Genomic DNA, 15,254 nt, shown 5'->3' on the forward strand with positions numbered 1-15,254 from the left:
CGCAGATGCCATACATATGGGGTTTAATCCTCATAAGTAACCTTCGTCGGCCGCAATAGTAGTATAGCCCTGCTCTGGCCCATGTTCCTAACTCTTCGCCTGGCCTAGTAATGTTGCACCATGATGGGTCCAGAGTTCCAATTGAAGTATTTCGTGCGGGTGTCGAGTGTCGTATTTTACAACGGGCCGTGGTAAAGTTAAAACACACATAGCTTCCGTTTGCTTTATCAGGGGTGAATGGTCCTGTGACCGTATCATTCCTAATTGGTGGGAACAAGCTAGCAAGGGTGGTACAGTTCTGGGACTTGCCTTTGGTTAGTCCTATCATACATTTATATCCTGCAGGGTCTTCTTCTGGAAACAATGGAGCCGGGACAGTGACTAGGTGGGGTCTGGCTGATGCACAAGCTACACAGTCTCCCATTTTCTGCTCTTTGACTGATTTAGCTATCCAATTTAACCAGAGATTGTCATCAGTGTATCCTGTGGCCATCTGAATTACCTCCGATGGTTGCAATTGAGAATAATCCAAAGTGGTGACTTTGGGGGATGGTAAGAACGTGAGTGTGGGGCCAGAGTATTCAGTATTGTTTCCTTCAGCGCCATTCCCTGTAGGTGGTGGGCTGGATTGGGCTTTCTCGACTATGTTTACTTTTATTAACGCCATTGGATCTTTTCCGGGAGCATCTACTCCCAGAACGAGATAGAAGTGTCGGGTACTAGACGGGCACACCAAGTCTCTGATTTCCCAATTGGACGGGGAATTAGCTAGGTGTGAGACTGAAAAAACCAATGGGTTGTTGCTAGGACTGAAATCCCTTTGCAGCGCGAATTTGTTGTCAGGGTCCCTATTGTTATCTATGAAATTGCGTCCCGTAGATTTTATGACGTCTTTCCAGCTTGGGCACCCTGGTGCCCCTCTGCTGGTATCGCATAGATACACATCGTAAATCCTCCAGGAGGAGCTACTCTTTCCGCATGAAATGACATCACACAAGTCAAACCGGAACGACGTGGTAGATCCTTTAGGGTAGTTTAGCTCAATTCCTCCGTATCTCTGGAGGCACCTGTCTCTCTGTGGCGTAGCGCGCTTGGTGCGAGGAATTGTGGTTGGTGCCGAGGGATGGTCAATGGAATCACATAGCCAAAAAATCACAGTTACAATCACAATGGCGAGGATTCCTAATCCCGCCAAAAGCCTATGGTTGCCATACAGCAACATTCTGATTATATTTTCTTATACACCCAGTAGATTATTATAATGGTTATTCCTGCAGCAATAAGACTTAATACCCAACTCCCCGCTATGCACCCTATAACATTCCTTCTGACGTAATCCCTCTGATGTTGTTCGGCCCACGCTATCAGAGCCTGTCCTCCCTCTGTTTCACAGATGGGAGTGTTATTTTGAGGGCGCTGGTTGGGTGGATTTACCATGTATTCCTAAGAAATATCCGTTTTGGTTATATATGTTGAATAAATGCAAGCTAGACCCTTTTAGTAAACAGATCCTATTTTTTCCCTAGTTACTCTAAGCGGGGTTACCCTTAGAGGAGCTTTTCACCTTCTTATCGTGATCTGATTACACAACTCTGTAGCAATTGGCAACAAGTTTTTTATAAATTTCTCTTATATGATTTTATTGATTTACAGTCTAGTGTGTCCTGTGGTAATCAATCTGCTCAATGCCCACCCGAACACAATCATCACAATTACCCAACCTACAATGATTATACTCAATTGGGTTTGATTCATATCACAGCGACAATTTAAGCGAAACTTTAGTGAGTCTCTGTGCTTCTTTATTCTTCTGTTGTTGGTAGCTTGGCACGCTGCATGCAGGAGAGGAGCGCTTATTTCACCTCCTCCCTTCGACGTCTTCTTTCTTCGAGAATAGGGGTAGACTGCCCTATTCCCTGTTTGCCACTAGGGGATTATTCTGCCCCTTTGTCAGTGGTCTTGTCTTCTGGGCTAGCCAGCCCAGTGCTCTCAGCTTGTAGAGACCCGAAGATCTCTGTTAGGGATCGTTGTGGTTCTTCTGCCGCCGCGCACTGACTCCAGTGGAACCAGGTGTCACCTTTTCCTCTCAGCCGTACCGCGTGGGTTGTTCTCTCGACCACCTCGTACGGACCTGTCCACCTTGGCTCCGACCACTTGCGTTTGATGACCCTCAGCAGGACCCACCCTGTCTCTGGTGACGTGGTCGTGGCTTCTCCTTCGCTCCTGCTGGCTACCTGTTTGGAAAAAGCTGAAACGAGACCCTGCAGTTCATGGAAATATGCTTTAGTGGTTAGACGTTGATCATCATCTAGTGCTCCCGATAGCTTGGATTGGGGTCCTGGAAAGGCCCTACCTGTCTGTAACTCATGCGGTGTGAATCCTGTACCCTGATTCACTGAACTCCTAATGGAGAGGAGCGCCAGTGGTAATGCGTCTAGCCAATTCATTTTGGTCTGTGCACAGATTTTTGCCAATTTGTTTTTTACCGTTTGGTTCATTCTTTCTACCTTTCCCTGGGACTGTGGGTGATATACTGTACCAAACCTATGTTTCAACCCTAACATCCCTTCCACTTCCTGTAGATCCTGATTCTTAAAGTGAGTCCCATTATCTGATCGGACTCTCGCAGGAAATCCATGTCTAGGGATGTATTGGTTGATCAGAAACTTCACCACTGATTTGCTATCCTCTTTTTTAGTAGGCCAGGCTTCTGGCCACCCGGTATAAGCATCCACACACATCAATACATACCTGTAACCTCTAACTGGGGTTATCATATCTGTGTAGTCAATGATTATTTCTTTCCCTGCCTTTGCTTCTAGAGGATATTTACCTGGCGATGGTTTGATGGTTGGTCTGGTGTTATACTGGTTACATACTTCACAAGTTTTTACAAAATTGTGTGCCATATCTTTGAGATATGGATGCCACCAATTTTCCAAATTCCTCATCATTTGAGCCACCCCCACATGCCCCACTCCGTGCGCTTCCAGTAATGTGTTTTGTCTTATCCCGGGGGGTAGGATGAGCCGTCCATCCGGTCCCCGCCATACCTTTTCTACTTCGATGGCCCCCCTGGCTTTCCATAGTGTTTTTTCCTGTGGAGATGCTTGTGCCTGTAACCGTCCTAACTTTTCTGTGCCAGCGTTGGGGTCCGTTCCTGTCTTATCGATGGCCCCCCTGGCTTCCTGCCGTGTTTTTTCCTGTGGAGAGGCCTGTGGCTGTAACTGTCCTAGCTTCTCTGTGCCAGAGTTGGGGTCCGTCCCTACCTCTGTCTCTGAGGTCATCATTACTGCCTTCACCTCGTACCCTGCAGCTTGCTTTGCTGCTCTGTCTGCAGCCTCATTTCCTTTGGCCACTAGTGTATTGCTACTGTCATGTCCTCTACATTTTATGACTGCCACACTGTTGGGAAGCAACAGGGCCTCAGCTAGTTCTTTCATTTCTTTCTCGTGTTTGATGGGTTTATTGGTTGCGGTCAGAAATCCTATCCTCATCCATTGTCCTAATTCTACGTGTACTGCTCCTACTGCGTACGCTGAATCTGTGAAAATGTTGATGTCCTGACCTTGTCCGAGTTTTAGGGCCTCTATTACCGCTATAACTTCCGCCCTTTGTGCTGACTGCTGTCCTTCTAGCATTTCTGCTTTTCTGGTTATCATCTCTCCTTGTATCTCTTCTATTACAGCGTATGCCGCTTTCAGTCCTTCTTGGTCATGTCTGAAACAACATCCATCTGTGTACAAGTTCTTTGCCCCTTGTATTGGTTCTGCCTGTAAGTCTGGTCTCACTTTCTCTTCTTTGTACACTCTCCCTGTGCATTCATGTGGTTCTCCTGAGCCTATCTGATCTGCCATGTTAATCCCTTCGTGTGTAAAGGAGATATTAGGTGCCTCTAGGATCTTACTTAGTCGTCGCTGTCTCAATGGTGTTAGCGTAAATGTTTGTGAGTTTACGTAAGCTACGACACTATGTGTTGTCAATACCTGTAGCTGATGTCCCATGACGATGTGTGCTGTTTTTTGTATCAGTTTGGCTACTCCTGTCGCGTGTTGAGTGCATTGTGGATGTCTTTTTTCCAGACTGTCCAACATTACACTGATGTACATTAGTACAGTCCTTACTCCCCCTTTTCTCTGGAACAGAATGCCATTAGTGCAGTGTTCTGTTCCAGAGACATCCAAATAAAAGGGTGAGCTGTAGTCAGGAATTGCCAATTCGGCAGCTGTAGCCAGTGCCTGTTTAAGGGCAATGAAAACAGCCTCTGCTTTCTGAGTCCAGTCTAAATTGGCACCAAGATTTCTCATGCCTTTGTCTTTCACCAGTTCCCTCAGGGGTTTGGTGAGTCCTGTATAGTCAGCTATGTAATTCCTACTATAGCCTGTCAGTCCGAGAAAGGAGAGCATGTCTTTAACCTTCTGTGGTTTCGGGTGATGGAGTATGGTGGAACGATGCTGGGGGGACATGCTGGCCCCCTTTTGTGAAATCATACGTCCCAGAAACGAGACCTGTTTGCGGGCCACCTGCAACTTGGCTTTGCTGACTTTAAATCCAGTTTTAGCCAGATGTTGTAACACTAAACGAGTGGCTTCGAGGCAGGAGGTAGCAGCGGGCGCCGCTAGTAGTAAGTCATCTACATACTGTACTAAAGTGACGCCTGTGGGCAGGGGGCAATCCCTTAGGAGTGTCTTAAGGGTTTGGTTAAAGATACCAGGGGATAATGCGAAGCCTTGAGGTAGACGGGTGTAGCGGAGCTGCTGTCCGCGATAGGAAAATGAGAAGATGTCTCTGCATTCCATGGCTAATGGTAGGCAGAAGAAAGCGTTAGCCAAATCAATACATGTGAACCAACTGTGTGATGGATCTAGGTTGGCTAATGCTACGTATGGATTTGGTACAGGGACTGTGGGAGTGGTCAGGATGCCATTGATTGCCCTTAAATCATGTGCCATGCGGTATTTACCTGTCCCTTTCTTTTCTACAGGTAAAATGGGGGTGTTCCAGTGTGACTGTGAGGCTTCCAACACCCCCTTTTCCAGGAGACCCTCTATGGTGTCGCTAATCCCTGCCTCAGCTTGAGGTTTGTGAGGATACTGCCTTATCCATAGAGGTTCCCCTGATTGTACTTTAAAGGTGATGGGTGTACAATCTACTACACCGACATCAGTCGGTCCTTGTGCCCACAGATGTGATGGGAGTGTGTCTATCATGCCCGCCGCTAGGTGGTGATCTGTTAGTTCCCTACCATGCTGCCTAGTGATTTGTAGATGTTCTAGGGTTGCTGTGTCTGTGCCTGTGACGTTAATGCGATAGGTTTTTGCTGCTGAAGAGTATTGGATCTGTGGAATGGTGGTATCTATCCAATCAGTCTGTGTCAATGCTCTTTTGATTATTCCCCCTAACTCCTTGGCCTGATGTTGAGGATGCAGAGCCAATGAAACATGGGGTGCTGCCTCCTCTGACATCATGTACCAGGAGGATTGTTCCTCAGTTAAGACTACTGCTGCCGCTACCCCCTCTGGTGCTACATAAATGTTTCTGGACTCGATGGTCCATTCATGGCCCTCTAATTGGTCTTGGAAATTGTCCTGATACCAATCGGTTTGCATCCTATCATAAAACAGGGTGACATGGGGTGGGTCTGGGGGTGTGAGGTATGGTTCCATGAGGGCTATCCAGGGTTTCCACTGTAGGTAGGATGAAAGAATCCCACCCTGTTCTGTGGTTTCCGGTTGTAACCGGCCCCAGTATATGTCTGCATATTCTTCATTCAAGGGCTGGAGGAGGTATTGCCCCGGAGTCAGCTGCTCCGAGCACGGCAGTTGTGTTCCATCTGGAAGTGTTATCAGTAGTCCATCTGCACTACACAGTATGGATGCACCTAGTTTAACTAGGAGATCTCTCCCTAATAAATTCATAGGCACGGTAGGTGAGTGCACAAATGGATGTTTCACCATCTGATTTCCGATCTGTGTGAGTAGTGGCTTAGTTATGGGCAGAGTATGTTTTTCCCCAGAGAATCCCATTAAGGTGATAGATTTGGCTGACAGGGTGTCTTTGGGAACACTCCTCATCGTGGAGCATGTTGCTCCAGTGTCAACCAGAAATGGCAGAGTTTGTTGTTCAACTCGTACCGACAGCATTGGTTCTGCCGTTCGAATGCTGTCTGAGTCTCTCTGTGGGGCATGTCATTGTTGTTGGTACGTGCCCCACTCATCCCAGGTGTCCCATTGAGGCATCTGGTGAGGTACTGGGGGCACAGGTCGCTGGCCCTGGCCGCGGTTGTGTGGAAGTGAGGAACGCCCTCGTCCCCTGCTGTCACTTCCACCCCTGGCCAGTTGGGGGCAGTCTCGAGCCCAGTGGCCGGTTTCATTGCAGAAGTAGCAACGGCCCCCTCCTGGCTGTCCCCTGGAAGGTCCGCCTCTTCCGGCCCTGCCCCTCCAACCTCCTCTCACCCTCATAGGACCGCCCCCGTAACCTCCCTGTCTCTGATGTGACGGCACCCAGGGCGGGGTGGGGTACAGATCAGGAGTGCCTGTCTGTTCAGCCATCATTACTCTAGCTGTTTCCCCTTTCTCTTTTTTGTGTGTTTTCTGTCTAGCCTCTGTGAGCTGTAGTTTCAGTAACTGTGTTTGCAGTGCTTTTAAGTTGTCCTGCTCTTTTTCACATGTATCCTGTGCGCGGGTGAGGTGGTGAATTAAATGTTTCTCCCATACACTTGAGTCACTTCCCAACATATCTGGGTTATTTTTCATGTTGTTGCTTACTTCTCCTGGAACCCCGTCTAGTATGGCCTGTCTGAACCACTCCCTTTGAGACCCCTCGTTTCCCGGGTGATACCCGGTGTGGCGGAGCCAAGTTTCTTTACACTGCTCAATGTAAGTGCGAGGGTTCTGTTTGGGATCCCATTTCATTTTGGGCATTACTGAAGCATTAGGGAGGGGATACTTTTGTCTCATTACTTTCCCTATCTGTTCTTGGTGTCGTAGGAAAGATTCCTCATCCCCCCTCCCCAGTATCCCTGCACTTATCTGTATATCCCGCACGTTGCTATCTGTCAAGCATCTGCTTATAACTGCCCTAAAATCTCCTAAAGCCAGTAACTGTCCGGCTGTCAAGCTTTCCAGTTTACTCAGCCATAAGTTGCCTCCTTCAGCCACTGGTGGTAATTTGTCCACAATTGCCTGCACATCACCTATTCCGAATGGTCTATATCTTTGTCCTCCAGAGGACTCAATTAGTGGATACATTTGATAGTTTTGTGTTTGCTTTGGGTCGGGGCGTAAGTGCATTTTGTGGCTTCCTCCCCTCTCCTGTCTGTCTGCCTTTCTCAGAAGGGGTGTCATTTCTCCCTCTTCATCTATTTCTATCAATTGGTCATCTCCTTCCTCATTCTCGTCACCTCCCAAGTATCCTGCTACGTCTCCTCTTACCACAACCTTTTTTCCTAGGTTCTGCCCATCTGTCCAAGTCCCATCTAGAGTCCACTCTGCTTTTCCTTGCTCCCTAAGCTTATGATCCTTCGGGGTGGATGAAAACTGTTTCTTTTCCCTACTTCGATCTGAATGTGGTCCCTTTTCTGCCTCCCTTTGTCCTGCTTGAACCTTTCTCCGTATTTCTCCCTCCTTTTTGTATACTTTTTCCTTATCTTGCATAACCCTAACAGCCTCTCTATTGGCTTGGTCTGCGAACGCATGTGGTTGTTCGTAATCAGACTTTCCTTCTGGACTACGCCACTCTCTTCCTGGGATTAGGTCTCGGATAGTGATTTCTTTCCACCCTGGTTCGTCTTCCATTACCTCGTACTCTATGCTGTCAGCGCTACTTTCTATCTCACAGTCTTTGTTCCCGTTTTCTATCTGTAATATCCCCTGGTTGATATGTAATGTGGGATACATCCCGTCTATAGTAGGCGCGCTAGGTGTGTACGGAGGTGGGGGATCATGTGTGCGTGGTGTAGGTTTTACCTTCTGGGCCTGTCTGGGTTGTTCCTTATCAGTTGTGTGCAGCTGCTTCGCACTTTGCCACCAGATCACCAGTTCAGACCATCCTCGGTGTTCCTCCTTCAGAGCTTGCCCTTCCTTTGCCCACTTTCCTCGCTTCAGTATTCCTGCCTGTTTAGCTTTCTCCTCTGCTTCTTTCTGTCTTACTGCATATTCCTGTTTTTTCTCACAAAACCAGGCCCCTAACGGACCGGGATCCGATAGTTTCCTGCCCTTCTGCTTGATTAATCCTTCTACTCGTCCCTTAATTTCTGCTAGCTTCTTTTCCTTTTTCTTTCCTTGCACTGCTACTGTGGCGACTGCTAGTAGGTCATTTAGCTGTTCTTCAAGGGGTCTCCATGCCCTGGTCACGGGACCCCACCCATCATCGTTTATTTCCCTGTCAAATTCTCCGTCCATGTCTCTTTCTATTTGTCTTAGATTCTAAACTCTGAGGCCGGCCGGTTTGTATGGAGTTCACCCGAGCAACAAGCCTTATATGGTATCTCAGATCAAGCAGCCAGTCAGTTTATATAGAGTTCACTCGAGCAACTGACTTTAATTGACAAACCAGGCCACTTTCGTTATCACCGTTAGGTTTCCGCGGCTCGGACAGATTATGTTAACACCGCATAGGTTTCCTCTGTCCGTTTGTCGGGTTTGTCAAGACACTGCTTTGAACGATCTTTTTACCATAGACACCTCAGAGTTTTATTCTTCCCGCACCCACTTTTCCTCACAGTTTTGTTCACACACAAACACACAAAAAATCACAATCGTTAGTATTATGTTTTCCATGTATTTTACTTGATACTGACTTTTGTTGTTGCTTTTAGGGGTCCTACTAGCCCCTGTATTGTAAGTCAACTGCCAACAGGCTTTTATTTTAGAATGTTTTGGGTGTCCTCAATTCCCGAGTATTCAATTCCTCAGCAGCCACCTAGGCTTTCCGGTTCCCCGTCGAGAACCGGTAGGGTCAGCTACGACCAAGGACCTGTTTCTGTTAGTTTATACCCTTCACTGTTTAATTAAAACAACTCAAGTCTTCAATTTGAAAGTCTCTTTACAATCTCAGATCGGGGACACTAGATTTAATTTGTGTCCAATCAGCAGAATTTTGAAATCAACAGGCTTCTGCTTACCTTCTTTTAGCCGGCCTGTGTCCCGTCACTTCGTTGTGGAGACGGTTGATCGAATCAATTCTTTGCTGCGTCCCGGACACGAGCCCCCAAATTGTTGAAGCTGGCCTTGCCTGGCTTCCCCGGAGTTGGTTGACGCAGAAAGAAGTGCTAGGAAGACCAGAGTTGTTCAGAAAATCATCAGTTTATTTCGCAGTATGCATAAAGCGGAGATCACTCGTTATACAGTGTAACAGCGCTTCGCCTTTACACCCAAAGAGATCTGAGCTAACAGTTCCTTATTTCCATTTTTATACACCAGTCCGCGCTCCCCCGCCCTTGCCCTGTTGTTTATCAATTTTGACCGTTACTCTTAACTTTCTTATCATTCTTTTGCAGCTTCAGCAATTTCAGCAGTTTCGGCCATCTGGTTCCATATCCTGTTTTTGGTAGATATTTTTGGCAGATAACTTTCCGAGAACTGACTCAGCAGACACATCCCTGTGCATGTGTCTATCTTAAATGATTATGTCAGCACTGCCTTTTATACTGGCATAAATGCAAGCTCAAGCTATATGAGTGCTTATGATTATTTGATTATCTTATCCCTTCAGACTCTACAAGATATTAATATCACTGAATAAAGTGGATGGCACCGTCGTTAGTGTTAATCAGACGTCCTGATGATGTCATGCTGTTATGTAGAGTAAGTGAGGCTGATTTGTTGAGTGAGTACGAGATGCGTCATGCACACAAACTCATACATAAGTAGGGTGAATATAGGTAAAGTGTTAAACAGTTAAGCTTTATCAGTTTTATCTTTACATGTATATACTTTCATTACTAGAAATCAACACTGAGCGGGGAGTTCCTGTCCTCTGAAATGAGGCCAACGTGGAAGTAACTTAGAGCTGCATTCTATCAAAAGGCCACCAGGGGGCGACCGTCTCTATACAAGTCAATGGAGAATTCACCAACTTCTCACTTGATTTCTAACCTCAGTAAACGTTTTCAAAATGTGTTTATGGTCTCAATCGCTAGTTTAAAGCCTTCTTCAATGCAGTATGATGTTCATTTGGGACATTTTGGCATCCTAAACTCATACATAAGTAGGGTTAATATAAGCAAAGTGGAACAGTTAAGCGTAATCAGTTTTATCTTTACATGTATATACTTTCATTTCTAGAAATCAACACTGAGCTAATCATAAGAAAGTATAAGAATAAAAAAAAGGTGCATCCAAGGTATCAAAATGTGTAATTTAATCTAAATATAGAACCATTTAGTAACAACTATCACAATAACGTGATATAAAACCCATTTTTTAAACATCAATATAGCTAAAATTCATTATCAGGTCACATAATATGATGTAACATTCGTAATTATAAAAGAAGTTCTTCAAAAACTCTTTCTATAGTGAAAATAAAACGCCTCCATACAACTCTACTGAGACTTGTGCAGCACATGCAAAGAGGATAAAAACTTTAAATCCTCTCAGAAAGAAAAAACTTGAGACAAGATGAACAGAAAGAACATCAAATACAAACAACAAGTATTGATTTAAGTTCTTGCTCAAGGATACTTGAAGAAGGATGGATTGACTTCTGGAACCAGGTCAGCAGAGTGGGTGGAAATATAACAAGGCAAATGCACACACACGAACACACACACACACACACACACACACACACACACACTTAACTCACTTTTAGGGTATTTACATAGACTTACATTAACCACGGCCCCAAAAATATGTTTTATTTTTACCAATTTGGGACCCAGTTTTTGTCTCCAGTTGCATGTGTAGTAGACGATGGAGTGATGAATCTTTCTCTTTTACTCATGACGGCACGGAGGACACACACAGTCAGTCTACTGAACAACAAATAGTTTCAGCTTTTATACCGTAACTCCTGGTGGAAAATTGAAAAAGAGAGCGTGATAAAATAATGAAGTAACGAAGTACATAAACCAGCCTGCTATGTAAACTGGTCCTGAGTTCGGTTTATTATAGATAGATAGATTCCTTCCTCCTTTCCTCCCTCCTTACTCCTTTCTTTCCTTCTTTCTGTCCTTCCTTCCTTCCTCTTTTCATCCTTACTCCATTCCTTTTTTCCTCCCTCCATACTCCTTTCCTTCCTTCCTTCCTTTCTTCCTTCTTTCCTTCCTCCCTTCCTTCTCTCCTTATTTCCTTGCTCTTTTCGTCCTTACTCCTTTCCTTCCTTTCCTTTCGCCTTTCCTTCCTTCTCTCTTTATTTCCTTGCTCTTTTCGTCCTTACTCCTTTCCTTCCTTCCTTCCTTCCTTCTCTCCTTACTTCCTTCCTCTTTTCTTCCTTCCTCCTTCCCTTCCTTCCTCCCGTCCTTCCTCCTTTCCTTCCTTGACCTGAGGACAACCGGAGGGTTAAAATAAAAAAAACAAGATTTGAAGGTCCAGTCTGATGTCTTTTACTTTTAAGTGTTTTGAGGTCTGTGGGGACAGTTGGTTTCCTTCAGTGCATTTCACTTTGGCCTGAGAAGAGCTTAAAAAGGTCACAGAAAGACTTAACCTGTCTGGAAAACTTTCACCATGAACGACCTGAAAGATGGGAGTGGTGGCACTGAAGTCAAAGATGATAACGGCTCCATTATTAATAAAGCGACGGCCAGTAAACAACAATTCAGCCCGATGTCCAACACAGTCCGCCGGAGGTGAAGCAGAGCAGTATTTCATTCTGACGCAGCTTGGAGAAGAAAAACGAGGAGACGGAGGAAGAGAAGTAGGACGCAAACACAACAAACTATTAATACTGTGATCTGTGCTATCTGGGGAGCGATTCTTCAGTTCATAGTCATAAAAACAGGCACATCAACTAAGCCAGTAGTTCCCAAATGGTACAGTAGTTCAGTCTTAGGCGAGGTTTTACATATTACATGCTGAAGTGGCCCAAATTTGAAATGCTTCCAAGCTACTCTGATTTTATTTTTTAATGTAGATGAGATCAAATTCAATCAGATACTATTCCTATCAGATCTGGGCCACTTATATATGTGATCCTGTGCGTCATCGTTCAGCGTCGTCACCTCGAGCAACAACAGCGACATCATCCTAGTTTATGATTTCATGTTATTCTTGTATGCACGCAGCTCACATTTAAGTTAACATGACACTTGATAGGGGGCGGGGTTTCAGCGGACTCGACGGCCACGCCCACAGCGTTTGGGAGCAGAGAAAGAGGCTGATTTTTACACAACTTTGAAGCCTAATTTCATATATTTGGCGATTTTTTTAATCATTCAAATTTGGCAGGGTGGTTAACAACACACTTTTCTGTGGTATGTCAAACTCAGAACACATATTTATTCTTACTTTACACGAACTTTAATGTCCTCACAGTACGGCTGCCTGGCGTTGATGGCAGCAGGTTATGCAGAGGATGCTATGAGGCAGGACTTGTGAATTGATGCCAGCTCCTCTCTTCTGGTGATTTTAAGGTCACGTTTTTTAAACTCGCTCCAACTCAGCTTGTTGTTGTTCTTGTTTGTTGCTCATTTCATCCCATCATGAGCCCTGCGCTGTATTCAAGACACGGCCTTATGAGAGTCGTGTAGACTGTGACTAAATCATCAGCAGGCAGTCCATTTCTTTTTCCAGGATTGTGAGGAAGTGAAGCCATTTCGAGACTTTCTTCAATTTGAGTCTCCCCACTGAGCCGTGAGTCTAAATTATAGTCCAGGTATTTCATCGAGGACACAACAGCTACCTCATTTTCCCCCAGAGATTATACATTAGAGGAGGACCGGAGAGCAAGGAAATCATTCTCTGTGTAGAATTTGCAGGGGTCACCACCATCATTTTCACCAAGCTCCTCCATGAACAGCATCCATTTGAAGGTGTTGGCCTGATTTCGGGAGGGATCCACGCCTGCTTTCAGCACTAATGTGTTTTTAGGGCAGAGACATTCAGGATGTAACAGAAGAGAACCAGTGAACCAGCAAAATTGGATAAAATAATACACATTTTCTTCTTCATCATACACAAATATACCAGATAGATTTCATTCTTTATACAAATGCAAGACAAAAGAACTACATATATCTCAGGCAAGCACGTGAATGCAGTAAGAATAAGGCAGTAATAATAAGCGTGGGCATAATTGATGCTTAACAGCACATATACAGCTCTTTTAACCCCTCTTTGCAGCGGTTGTAGTCAGTAATTATGGTCAGCTCCTGGTGCTCCACATCACTCACAGCTGGTTCACGGTGCTTGGTGCTTGAGGAGTAGCACATTGTTTCTCTTGTTTTAATATCTGGATCACGGCTGTGTGCGTTTAGGTAAAGGCAAAGAGGGAGGATCAGGTCATTCTCCGTCTCTTCGGGCTTTTACTTTCTCTCTCAAATCTACCCTGCCAGTGCATTAGAGGTTTATTTAGAGGTTTATAAAGGGAAATGACTGAAAGTGGCTCTTCAAATGATGATTTTAAGCTTTTTTGTGTATCATACATGCTAGTAAAATGAATATAAGTGGATTTCGGACAAAACACTTGAAGGCATCTGTGATACAGCAAATGCATCCCTTTAGCTTTGGTGGATTGAATTAGAATGATTTGGTGGTGAGTGTCTGCACTGCACTTCTCTCTGGGCGAATCTTGATTCTGGGCCACATGTTCATGATGCAAAATGCTTTTCAGTTTCAGCAGCATTGTCTTGTCCAAAGTGAGCCAATATTAGCTTTGTTTTACCCAGCGACCGCAACAACTCAATGAAAGCCATGCATAGTCAAGCAAAGTTTGCCCCTATTTGTTTTTAATGGGATGTGAGACTAAGAAGAATCTGCACTTATTGTTTTTTCTTTCAAATCTGACACGCCCCCAAACATCCTGATGAACATTATCTCCCCAGAAAAACATGTTTTATTATCACAATAATCACAATTTTATGTAGCAGTCCCTCCCCCACAATACCTGGAAACACACTTTGATGTAGAAAATAGCTGGTATTGCCCTTTAAGAATAATAAGCTTGCCATTCTTGCTTTTGTTTATGACAGAACTCACATTAATAAGTAGATAATACATATCTAATGACATTTAATAGCTTTGGGTATTTAATATCCATAAATTGGTATTTAATTGGTTTGTTTTTGTGCATTAAACAAACAATCATGATGCTGATAAAGGGACAGATCTCTTTGTGTTTGACTGACAGTCTGTGCTGACAAAGAGGCGTCATACTGAAATTACACAGCAGAAGAAGAAGAAGAAACATAACCTGTCTGACTGATGGGTTCAGCTTGTTACTGAAATCCAACAAATAAATGTAATTTCACAGACTCTTCTTATTTGTTTGACTTTAAATTGCACCACAAAGCCCGAAATTGTTTTCCAACTTGATTCATTGCCATGTCTTTTTTTGATTTGATGTTTTAAAAACACAATCAGAGCACTTCAACCCAGTTTACACAGAACATCTTGTAAAGAGCAGCAAACTTTAGGCAGGTGTTGCACTCATATATTACCCTTTATGCAGTTTTAATGAATATACACAAAACAAGAAAACTGCATTAAAGGCAAGACTGAAGAAAAGCATCTCCGCTCCAGACGCCACTTCTTGGTTGAATCACTCAGTTAAATCATGTGGACACTAACTTAATTGGTTTACTTCATCAAGGCAGTTCCAATATTATAGCTCCTTGTGTGGCTGAATGCTCCTTTAGTGCAGCTTTTGATGCTTAAGATCACAGCATCATGAATGTTAGGTCTTCTGGGAGCAGCCAGTACTGGTTCTCCTCCTTTTTGTTGGTCTCTTATCACTGTTAGGCAGATGATATTCAGTTGTATATCTCCTTTAAGCCTGATGAAACTGATACACCAGAAGATAAGACTGAGGTCCTTATCATTGCTGCAGATAGTGTAGCTGTCAAAGTTGCTCAAGGTTCAAGTTGTACAGTCTAATCTTACAAATCTCTGTTATATATTTGATCAGATTATGCACTTTCAATCAACATTTTGAAATTTGTTAGAAAATATTGCTATTATTATGTTTTGATGTGTCTGTTACACTTAAGAAAGCACCGCCTGCACTATGTATGAACTTCCACTTATCAAGATGGGAAAAGTACCGAAACGTGCTTCATCACAGGACCAGCTGGAGTTTCCCTTTATTAAATATAG

At 44.3% G+C, this 15,254-nt stretch overlaps 1 protein-coding gene across 1 annotated transcript; it reads right to left on the reverse strand.

The window, feature by feature from the left end:
* Nucleotides 1-1,934: 1,934 nt before the first annotated feature.
* Nucleotides 1,935-6,074, reverse strand: LOC128359025 (uncharacterized). Its single transcript, XM_053319439.1, has one exon. It carries the CDS (start codon nucleotides 6,072-6,074, stop codon nucleotides 1,935-1,937), a length of 4,140 nt encoding a protein of 1,379 aa, XP_053175414.1.
* Nucleotides 6,075-15,254: the final 9,180 nt, after the last annotated feature.

This window comes from Scomber japonicus, chromosome 5, assembly GCF_027409825.1.
Source record: "Scomber japonicus isolate fScoJap1 chromosome 5, fScoJap1.pri, whole genome shotgun sequence".
In the NCBI taxonomy this organism is placed as follows: Eukaryota; Metazoa; Chordata; class Actinopteri; order Scombriformes; family Scombridae; genus Scomber; species Scomber japonicus.